The 12,133-nt window shown below is 36.9% G+C and overlaps 1 protein-coding gene across 10 annotated transcripts in view; it reads left to right on the plus strand.

Moving 5' to 3' along the window:
- Positions 1 to 12,133, plus strand: part of C2H8orf34 (chromosome 2 C8orf34 homolog) — a 272,204-nt gene that overhangs the window by 108,911 nt on the left and 151,160 nt on the right. For all 10 annotated transcript variants that reach the window (XM_074577228.1, XM_074577229.1, XM_074577230.1 and 7 more), the window contains one exon: positions 7,044 to 7,179. In XM_074577228.1, the coding sequence (XP_074433329.1) occupies positions 7,044 to 7,179 (136 nt within the window). The remainder of the gene's footprint in view (positions 1 to 7,043; positions 7,180 to 12,133) is intronic.

The following is a 12,133-nucleotide window of genomic DNA, read 5'->3' on the forward strand; positions in this document are numbered from 1 at the left end:
GGAAAGAGACCTGGGAGTCCTGGTGGACAACAGGATGACCAGGAGCCAGCAATGTGCCCTTGTGGCCAAAAGGGCCAATGGCATGCTGGGGTGCATCAAGAGGAGTGTGGCCAGCAGGTCAAGGGAGGTCATCCTCCCCCTCTACTCTGCCTTGGTGAGGCTGCACCTGGAGTACTGTGTCCAGTTCTGGGCTCCCCGGTTCAAGAAGGACAGGGAACTGCTGGACAGGGTGCAGCAAAGGGCTACCAAGATGATTAGGGACTGGAACACCTCTCTTATGAAGAAAGGCTGAAGGATTTGGGTCTCTTCAGTCTGGAAAAAAGACGGCTGAGGGGGGACCTTATCAACACTTCTAAATACTTAAAGGGTGGGTGTCAGGAGGATGGGGCCAGGCTCTTTTCAGTGGTGCCCGGGGACAGGACAAGAGGTAATGGTCACAAACTTGAGCATAGGAAGTTCCACCTAAACATGAAGAGGAACTTCTTTACTTTGAGGGTGGCAGAGCACTGGATCAGGCTGCGCAGAGAGGTGGTGGAGTCTCCATCTCTGGAGACATTCAAACCCCACCTGGACGCGTTCCTGTGCAACCTGCTCTAAGATGACCCTGCTCTGGCAGGGGGTTGGACTAGATGATCTCCAGAGGTCCCTTCCAACCCTATGATTCTATGAAGAGAGCATATAGATGGTCTAGTATCCGTCACTCCAGAAGTGCTTGTAGTAATAATTTTTCAAAAGAAAGCTGTTGGAAGTTTCAGTGTTACTGAAAATGTTTGGCATAAGATTATTTGTGATTTTTATGCTTTGCCTCAACTTCCATTTCAATAAAAGGTGTATGAATTTCCACTGGCCTCTTGACAAGCCAGCTAAGCTTCATCCTGCCAAGGGGCTGGTAGAGTAAAATAGGTAGATGCAAAGAAATACAAATGTGGCCCTCATTGAAAAAAATGATTCATACAAAGGTAAACAGTTTAATATCTTCTCTGACTGGCTAAAGATTCACTGTAGTTGCTTTACGTTTAGTGAGGTGTACTACTGAATTAATGAATTGTTATTCATCTTAGCTCATTTTTGTAAAACTTCATATAAACAGCATGCAAATTATCAGTTTAATTAAAAAATAGATTTAATAAAGAAAAACATAGGTGACAATGTAATGAGAAATTCAGTATTTTGGATACGTATTGTAAGGAACATCTGTACTACGTTAACCAAATACACTTGAAAACATAATATTTTTCAATATTATGTGGCTGCTTCTCTTTGTTAGAAAATAAAAAAACGGACTAAAATTAAAAACAAAATGAAACCTTTTAAATATACATTCCTTTCTAGTGCTTTGATATTTTTGATATGATTGAAAAAAGCTTACTAGTTTAAACATGGCTTATTCTGTTATTATGACAAAGCCTTTTTTTGGCGGTTTTCTTTAAGAATGCAGAGTTGGACTGAGGTCTGAATTGCATATTCAAATAAATATGGTGGTTGCATAAATAAATGACATCAGAATTGGAGCTCATTAGAAATATTGATAAAAATTTGCTTTTACTTTTAAAAGATGTTTTATTTAAATCTAAAGTGCAAAAAAAGAAAAGTTTGCCAAGGGAAAATATTAAAAGACATTCCTTTTACATGCCTTCTGAAGTCCAGAATTTCTGGTTGTTTCGTGAATTTTCTCATGACCTTTTTGCAGTTCTATATTATTATTATTATTATAGTGCAAGTACTTTTGTACAATATGGCAGTTGCAGTAGAATTATAGAATGTGATGTAACAAGTGAAATATTCTAAATTTTATTTTATTGGAAATGCAGAAGTAATTAATGTGCTCCAATAAACAGTAGATTACCATTGTAGTAAAAATAAAGTGTTTGAAATAATTCTTTAGCACTGAATGAAACTACCTAGTTGATAGTTTAGACCCTGGTGTTTGAAATCACCAGTCACTATTGGTGTGGAGCAGCAGTGATTATATAGTCAGTTATTGTTGCTGAACTAGTGGGTGAGCAATGGTTATTTGGTGATATTCAATCGTTTGTCCTAAGATTACCAGTAGGGAATGATAAGAGAGCGTGATGCCAGTTCTTTTCAACTGTGCTTATGGACTTTCTTATTTAAATAAAATGAGACTATAATATTGCGTTCAGCCAGTGGTTTGTGCAGTTGGGACATCCGAGACTTGTTTTATAAACTTCATCTGCCTGATTTGGAGCAAGGGTCTGAAGCCCGGACACTGCATTTTAGAGACACTCTCATCCTCTAAGTCAGTGCTCCATCAGTCTTGCCTCTAAGTAATTTATTTTCTGTAGTAAACAAATACCCCACCTAGTGGAAAAATGGAGAATAAATAGGATCCCTGTGGGCCAGCGCTTACTGTATTTGTCTAAAGATAATGAAGTGTGCTCTAATGAAGCTAGAACATCTTCATCAGCAGAGGCTACCTCCTATGTTAATTCCAGTCCCATCTTAAAATAGGATGATGCAGAAACTGAAGACAGATTCCTGTCACTGTTGCTGATTAAAAATGAGAACTCTAATCAATGATTCATTGTATGTTTCAGTACCTGCAAGCAATGCTGCTTTCTGTAGTCCCATCTTGGGTTTGCGTTTTTGACTGTGGAGGGCGATTCTGCTAGATTGGCTCTGACAAATGATGCAGGTAGAGGTGAACATGCAAACTCAAGGACTGAGCAGCATCATGTTTCATTTGGTTTTCGATTGTGAGTCCATCAGTGGGAGCACAAACATTTAGGGAATTTATTGTCAACTTGTGATGTTTATAAAATAAGATGTCGTCAGAACATTGGGTTCAGGAATCTAAAATGGCTCTAAGGAGTGAAAGTCTCTTCATGGATTTACTTAGGAAGATATTTTCATCAACGGTCTATGGCATGGGTCTGAACTGTGACAAATTCTGATATTTGAAGATGTTAATAGGAAGGTATATTAGAACATATGCACCAGACTAACAGCATCATCTACTCTGTGACATCGAACTCATAGATGGATAAGGAGAAACAAAGTGTAGTCCTGTAGCTAGTGTATTGCACAAGATAACTCCAGTTTTGCTTCTGTAGAAGGAAGAGATTAAACATAATTTTCAGGAGTGGAGCATCAGTTGTTCTAGATGAACGGTTCTTCTTTGTCTGGAAGCTTAATTCCTGCTTGTACCAACAGTTCTTTCTGAATTAAGGTGGAATTTTTATTGGGCTCTCTTGATATTGGTAAGAAAATTTATCTAGAACAGAGAGGACTGGTTAGCATAATAGGAAACGTACAAGTATGACATATAAAGCTGCATAAATTTCTGGAACAGAAGTTGAACTGCTATTGGCAGTAGGGTTTTGTTGGTTTGGTTTTTTGGGTTGGTTTTTTTATTTGGTTGATTTTGGGTGGTTTGTTTGTTTTGTTGTTTGGGTTTTTTTTTTTTAATTAAAGTAGTAGAGCATATTGAGAGTCTGTGCTTCAGTCAACAATCCTTAACAAGTCAATGCTATGTACATGGAATACATCAATGTCTATCATGTAAGAACACTGTGTTGAGAAATTCATTGTTTCAAAGAAAGAGGCATTATTTTACTGGTGCATCAGAATTGACTGGTGGCCTGCAAGACCATAAATCAGAATTCATTATCTGAATTTTTTACTCTCACATGAAAACATTTCGTGCTTTCCTTAGCATTAGACTGCACAGACAAACTCCGAGCTGTCATAACCTCTTTAAAGACGAACCAAGACTTTTGCCAGCTTTGTACCTTCTACTTCTTAAGTTACTCCTGGGAAATTACAAAATGTTTTATTATGGAGGAAGGAGACCAAAGTGACTGGATCATATCACATAATGTAGCACATAACTGGGTTACATGAGCCTTCTCTGTAACTGAACTTTCACTGCATTTAATAAGATTTTTTGCATAAGAGCTCTGTCCTTAAAGTGAACGGTGCGCAAGTCTTGTAGGAGATGTTTGTAAGATGATTCCACACCCTCTCATCCCAAGACATTAAGCAATCTTGCACAGTTTCTAGTATATTTGGCATTAGTGCCCCTTCCTCCCCAAAAAGAAAGGAAGTGAATAATTACGAACAACATCCTATTTAAAAGCATTACCTTGTTACTAGGCTGTGTTCTTGTTTAGCTGAAATAGATACCCTTTTTCCCCTTCCCTTTTTGATGAAACTTGTCTATAAAAAAAAAGACACAGAATTTAGCTTAGTGCAGCATTATTATTATTATTAATACAGAAAACATCTGGTTCTGTGCTATGCTATATTACACTTGTGATCTTTATCTCACTTTTAAGTATTTCATGTAGTGTTGTTATGCTGATGCATGAAGATTGCGGCTGTGTGAATTTATTTTTGTGAATTGCTGGTTTGAGAAAAATGTAAGGGCTTTTTGTTTGGTTTGTAGGTAGTTGGTTTTTTTACTACATGGAACATACTTAATGGAAATTGCTGTAGGACCAAGGTAGGGTCTTCACATACCCTATCCATGTAGAGAATCGCAGAGAATTAGCATTAAATCAAAGAAATACAGTGCACAGTCACACATTTAACAAACTTTTATCAGCACAAGTGAGATTGTTTCATTTATGTGAACTTCTAATCAATAACTGTACAAAGATAGGTAACAATCTTCTAACGATTTGTGAAGTTTCACAGTATTCTTGTCTTCCATCACATAAGCAGTCATCAACTTGGCTTCTCTTTCTCTCTTTTCTCAGTGAATTACCTCATTGCTGCTCAATAAAATCACTGAACCACTCAGCTGTATCATCACTCGTTGGTCTAGCAAGAATACAAAGAAAGAGAACAGATTCAGTGTTGCAGACCCTGTAACTGAATTGACTTCTCAATGAAATCCTTTTTTGCTAAGACTGATTCTTTCCAATGTTACATAGAAACATCTGAACCTTTGGAAACCTTTTTTTTAATTATTCTTAAAATGCATTATTGCACTCGTTGTTCGTATTTATTTTAGTAATGTCCTTATTTATGAACAAATATTCTTCTGCAAAACAGACATCGATTGTTTAACAATATATACAAACACATGGACGGACTTTAGTACTAAAATTACCATAAGATTTATTGTTGTGTTTTGGTTGGTTTTTTTTTAATTAAGGCCCTTCAATAATGAATGTGGTCGATCAGGAAGATTGCCAGATGGCGCGTAAACTTGCTCACAACTTAAAAATTCCCATCCAAAGTTATGAGATTCTCAAAGCCCAGTTGCTTTAGTGAGAAGAAAGCACAATATCTACACTGTAAATCTGAGGTATCCAGAGAAACTGAAATCATTCAGTATTGAGGGAGAAGTGCAGTAATCAAAGTTAAGTCAAATGATGCAGTTATTCTTTGGAGTTGGTAGATGGGGTTACAATTCTATGTCTAGTTGGAACATTAACGGCTTTTTGTACCTTTCCGTGGACAAATTTCATCTAATGCTGAATTAGATCAATGAAAATTACTTGAGAAAAATTAACAATTGTGTATGATCTAGGTTTTGGTTTTAAATCTGCATTTGAGCATGCACATTACCGCTATTGGTCTAACAGCATGTGACAATAACTCAGTGCTGCATAATACTCTGCCTACGTGTCTGTTAGCTACCACAGAGCTACAGCTCTGAAATCCCCGTTTCTTCTCTTTTGAGAGAAAAATGTTGGTACTTGACTAAAAATGAAAAAAGGCATGGTTTTGATAGACCGATTCAAATATAAAAGCTATGATAGAGGCCAGCCTATGTCATCACTCTATTGAAACAGTCTTACTCGTCAGAGAGCCAAAAGTTAATCAAGCAGAGAACAGTTGAAAACCTCATTTAAAGAAATCACATCTGTTTAGGGAAAAAAAACCTGAGGCATATGCTTCAATTTCATTTAAACTGTAATCCATCCAGTGGTTTACATCTGTTAAAAAATATGGAACTTTTTACACCTCTTTAAAGCACAATTAAACTGTATTTATTTTAATACATAATGTGTTCCGAATATGTAATACCTTTTCTGAAATGACTCATAGATGATTGATTTCATAATTCTTTATCATATAGCCTTCCAAGTCCTTTGAATTAGTTTGTATATTAACTGCAGATGAAATTTAAGAAAAAAGGTGTGGAAAGGGTGTAAACTGATGCCAGAAACTTCAGGGGAACTGTCAGTTTATACCACCAAGCCAACCAATTTTGGGAGGGAGGAGGGTTTTCTTCAGCAGTAAAACAAAACATTACAGATAAGAAAATCTAGTTCAGCGACTTCAGCCACAAAAACTTCATTTAAGTTTAGCCTTGCTGTTCTTGGATGTTGCTTATTTAAATGGATGTCTCCCAAAAAGACTATTGTTAATAGGGCATAATCCTGACAATCTGACCGTACTGCCTGGAATTTGAAGCATGGTGGTTACAGTAGTGTCTATGAACTGTAGGGGACAACCAGAAGTATTTCAGGTAATGATTCGGGGGGTTGTATCTCATTCTTTTTTGTATGAAGAGGAGCCTAGTACGCCACTGTGTATCTATAATGACCATCTACAATGACTATAATGTATTTTAAATTCTAATTGAACATTGCCTCTTCTGATTTTAAAATTCTTTGTGACTTTTCCCCATCTCATGTTGCAATTTAAAATCTGCCTTTATGCACTTTCTGCTCTGCTCAGATCCTTTATCATCAGGTTTATTTTGTAAACATAAATATATGAAAATACATGTGTTTACATTATCTGAAAGACATTTTAATTAGATGATCACATACTGTATACTATAAGCCACATGCATCAGAGAAACAGAGATTGAAAAAAATATGCAGCAGTGTGTGAAGTGGAAATAATACTGAATATTTTTCAAGGAACTCCTTGTAGCAGGGTGATAATATATATATAAATAAAATCATCTCAAATGTCTTTTCCTATTATTATACAAGTAACTGTGTGTGTTTTCTTACTGATTTTGTGTTGTTCTGTTCTATAGTGATTCTGCAGGTGAAGCACCTTTATTGCTACAAAATTTAATTGTGTGTTCATCCAGTCATTCTGTCTTGTTGCAGAGGATCTTGATGATCTAAGAATGGAAGGAGTAACAAGTGTGATGTCTTCTGGGAGCAAATTCAATCAAACCCGAAGTGCTCATACATCTGAGCCTCAAGCAAAGGTCACTTTGAATATCTGCGCAAGATGTGCCAGGTAAAAAGCAAAACAAAACCAGATCATACTAACCAATACGTTCTTTTCCCCAGGTTTTCAGCTATGTATTGTGCTTATAGGCCAGGTGATGACCTCTCCCGTGCTAAGGAAAAAATAATTACTTATCTACTGGCTGCCCTATGACCTCTGGCATTTGGGTTGTGCAACTTGGGTTTATGCTTGATATGTCTCATTGACAATGAATCAAAGAGCATGGTTAGTCTTAGGCCTTACTTCACAGCTTGAAACTATTTTAAGCCTTTCTGTCTCTGAATTTCATTAGTTATTTGAGCTTCTGTGGTTTTTCGGGAGATGAATCAGGGAATTTAAAGGTTCAAATCCAATTTGAAAAGCACCTGTATAAATGGAGATTTAGTTGCACAGGTGCAGTTCAGGATTTCAAATAGTTGCGTCTTAGCACTTTATAATCTCATCCTGTTTCACCTCTGAGAAATAATTTAGTCAGGTTGAACCCCTTTTGGTTTTGACAGCTGGAAATAATTCTTGCATTTACAGTATGAGGGCCAAATAAACAGGTTGGTATTCGTGTAGCCAAGTCAACTTGAGAATGCAACACTAACAGAAACCCCTTAAATTTCCTAGATGCATTCTTCTGTGTAGACAAAAGCTCATTTGGAGAAAGGATTTAAGCCTGTTTAAATGACAAAACTAGCCTTCTCACCCTTCTGTTAATGGTTCAGATTAGCAAGAACAATAGAGAGGCATGCCAATTTTATCTGCCTGCCTTTGCCAATGGCTGCTCTATTGTGTAGTTTGAGAGGGGATTAGCGGCTTGTAAATAAAAAGCAACCTGTGGTGAAATTAAGTCAAAAGTTTGGCCATATGCCACCCTACGTTTCTACTTTTTTCCCATTTTGCTTGTAAATTACTACTTTTAAAAGGCACTTATGTAGGAAGAGGGGCTTCAAAGCATTTTCTGATGCTCAGGGAGCATAACTACAGGCATACTGAATCACCCATGCAATAGCTTTATCAGGGTTGTGGAGCCTCAGGGAACTTCTGCTCACGTTACTGTCAGAGCAGCAGTGACTGGACGGCCTTGTGGTTACAGAGAGTTTTGCTGTCAGCAGTGTGGCCTTCTGCTTTAAGAAAAGAGCAAACATGTTAGTCATGGGATTCTTCACAATTCACTAGAAACAAATTGCTTATGTTGTAAAATGTTTCCAAACAACTAGCTACACGAAAGTGTGTTGTATTTTTTCAACTGGTATCGGTTGTCCATGGATTAACAAGTAGAGGGTAAGGAAAATAGAAATGTTAAGTTTCCTACATGGTCTTTTTGAATTTACATAGAATCTTGTATGGATTAATATGAAGGTTAATTAAATTTTAAATTCCCTGAAGTAACCACTAACAGCAGGTGCCAAGATACTATATATTCTCTCAGTACTGCACACCAGGGAACAAACGGCTCAGATCTTGAGCCAAACCTAGCAACCTTGGCTATTGCTATTGTCTTTCAACTGGCTGTACTAAGTGTCTCTGCAGTCTAAAATATGAGTTGTGAGAGAAAGATCTCATAAAATCCCCTTTTGTCACTTCACTTAACAGAGAATGCAAAGTAGTAGTTTATTTTACCTATACACCTTCATTTCATTCCCTACCCTGTTTAATGAAGTCGGTGAGGAACTGGATGATGCCTACTTGGCTGTAGTTCTTTTCACTCTCACTGCAGTTTAGCAGTTTCTTTAAGCTTTGGAGGAATTAAAAAATATACCATCTCATCAGGAGCAAGGGAAGTCAAAAGACAGAACTGGGTATTGCTATGGTATTCAGTTGAGAGGATACCAGCATTTATTCTTCAAGATGAGGAAGTCAGTCTATTCTTTGGGAGCGTGTGTTCCTTCCACCTTACTGAGTCTGATGACACCTTTCCTCTCTTACTTCAACACAGACTTATTAGTGCAGTTAGCTCTCTCTTTTGATATCTCTGCAGTGGATTTGTTCAGTACCTTCTCACAGCAGCTGAAATAGTGGGCCGAGAGAGCTGCATGAAGCAAGTGGCTTCAAGGACACGAAGATAGGGGTTTTTTCCTATTTGGTTCCAAGAGCAATTAAATTTCCTGTTACTTAGTGATATAGACATTGAAAATAACATGCTATAAAATCACAGCCTGAGTATTTGGGTCATCTCTGTGAGGGTTTCTTAGTCTTGGCATTTATCTCCATTGTTATGACAAAACCTAGCATTTATTTTAAGGTCATAATACAGAACCTATTAGTATATTTATTTTTTTTAGAAATGAGGTTTTTGTTTTTTCGTATTCTCTAAGTAGCCTTGTGTGCTGTATTGTTTATATATAAATACTATGGGATTTGACTGTAGGCAGATTTGAATGTAATTGAAAAAGAAGTCAGTATAAGTTGTCATTATGCATTCTTTTAGTTACAATTAAACAGGTGTCTTTCCTATTAATTTTGGCCATTTTTTGGTTGTATAAAGTGATTTGAAATGAGTGGACCTATTAATGGTAGTCAGTGTTCTGTAGATAATTGGACATGTCAAATCAGATTACCAAATCAGGTTTGCTGAAGATACTTTGGCTGTCTGTAGGAGGAATATAACTTTTTACTTGAAATTTGAATGGTGGAGTTCCAAGTGTTAGGAAACTTGCTTCTTGGCTCAGACAAAAAGTTTAATTTAACTTCTTGCATTTGCATAATCTAGTTCTTTCACCTTGCTGTATTTTTTTAAAAAATTACTCTCCAGTCAATTTACCTTCTGTGATACCTCCTCTAGAAGGTTCCTCACTTTCTTGGACATGTTGGGGCTCTTCTGAGGGGGATTTATTTAAACAATTGAAGGAGTTCCTCAGTACTAGCTTTAACTTAATTTGGCTTAATTTTTTGGGTCTCACTTGAAAAGGACAAATAGTCTTAATTGAAGTTCCACTCTACTGCTTCATTAAAACTGTGTATAAGTTTTAGACCTTTCTGCTACTAGGATTACCTTTTACTGCACTAGAACATTAGAGCTCCCTCATTATTTGAGAATAGGTCTATGTCTATGTGTAGGTTAATTTAGCCTGAGAGGAGTGCTGGTTTAATTCTTTATGCCCACTGAGAGCACCTGCAGTAGGGTACAGTGCAGCAATATGTCTTACCTCTTCTGTGGCTTCTCTAGCTTCCTACAAATGGGAGTACAGCGACTTGTGAGAAGAATGGGCTGAACCAGCTGTTTCCCATACGCTAAGAAATATGTTATCGAACTTCGTTTGGCTCCAGATTAGCTCTGTCCCTTTGTACCACTCAAATATACATGAAAATCAGGACCCAAATTCTAAAATGTAGTAATAAGAGGACAATACTAGCAGCTTCTGGTTCCCTCTTTCTCTAACTGGCATTTAGTTCAAGCTAGTATTAAATGCCTTGTGTGGCTGGTTTTCTCTGACTGTCACTAGGCTGTTACTCTGCAGAGTTACAGTTCTTCCCTTTGAACTCCCCTATTCTATTTCTGATGCAGCCTTTCACACAGTGTCAGAGGAAGATCTTAAAAAAGAATGCCAAATGGGAGTGACTATAGATAAAAGTCTACTTTTTACAAGGCAAATTAAATCCAGTTTATATTATGGGCCAAACCTTCAATGCTGTTGAGGTGCTGCATTTTGCAAAACATTCTCCTTTGCCTTAAGTCTCTCAGACAAAAGTAAGGACTTTTTCATGAATCATGAGAAATGAAACTGAGAATGGGCGTAATTTGAACTAGAATAACCCTCCCCCACAAACGTTTAATTTTTTTTTTTAAACTGGTATCTAACCTTCAATGCTGATGATTTCACCAATCATCTTCAAATCATAGATAGATGGAATTATCACAGCCCAGGTCAGTAATTTTAATAAAAGGTGTAGTTTTCCACCCTAACATCTAGGAGGTAAAGATGGAGGATTCTTTCAAGCTATCACACCAAGTTGTTTTTTACGGCTTATATTTAAAAAACAAACAAAAAACCAAAAAATACCCCCAGAGCCAACCAAATGAACCCCCCCCCCCAAAAAAAAAAAGAGAGAGAGAAAGAGAAATAAAAGGAGGGGTTAATTCTCCTGGAGTATAAATTGGTTTGTAGACTGGAATATAGCTGTAAGAAACAGAGAGCTTACTGTTTTCTGTATAAATGTTTCACACACGATGAGCGAAATGCAGATGGATAACAGCTTTAAGAGGTTTTTCAAATGGGAAAGCAGCTACAGAACAATGTTATTCCCATAGCCACTCTTGGACTACAGTGCAAGTTAAGCAGCATATTAAGTCATCTAAATAAAGGGGTGACATCATTCACAAGGTGGAACAAAACAAGGTTTATAGATACAGAAAAAAAGGCTGCAAAACCCCCCGTATTTGGAAGGTTTGCTTTTTGCTATTTTGTCTGGAAAATTAGCAAAGACACTTTTATTGCAGCTGATCTGGATTTAGATCATTTGAGCAAAATATTGTAATAAAAACTTCTGCATCTCGGGGCACAACTAGTCTGACTGAGTTAGAGAATAAACTGACTCGTTCTATAACAAGATTTTGTGAATCCTTTCTCACATACAGGCAAAACAAATGAATTTCAGGTTTAGCCGATGAATCGTAAGACACCCTCACACATAAGCAAAACTCATATGGGTTAAATAAAGATCTAAATGACAATTTGTAAAAGCCAAACAACACTTCCATATTTTCTCATGTGTTGTGACTTGCACATTGAGTGTTTTGCAAGAATGTAATCAGGCGTTAAGGTATAAGATAATATTAACGTACTATTGAATGAATTTTAGGGGTTTTTCTTTTTTCTTATTTTTTTTATAAGGACCACCCATTAGCCTTGTATGCCCACTGCCATGCTCAAAAGTTAAATCTTGTTCTTGTGGAGTCTTGCCAATGCATTCCTGGAAGTAAGAAGCTTTTTGTTTTTAATAGCGCAAGGGCTGCATTCATTCTTCTTAACATCAA

Source organism: Larus michahellis, chromosome 2 (genome assembly GCF_964199755.1).
Source record: "Larus michahellis chromosome 2, bLarMic1.1, whole genome shotgun sequence".
In the NCBI taxonomy this organism is placed as follows: domain Eukaryota; kingdom Metazoa; phylum Chordata; class Aves; order Charadriiformes; family Laridae; genus Larus; species Larus michahellis.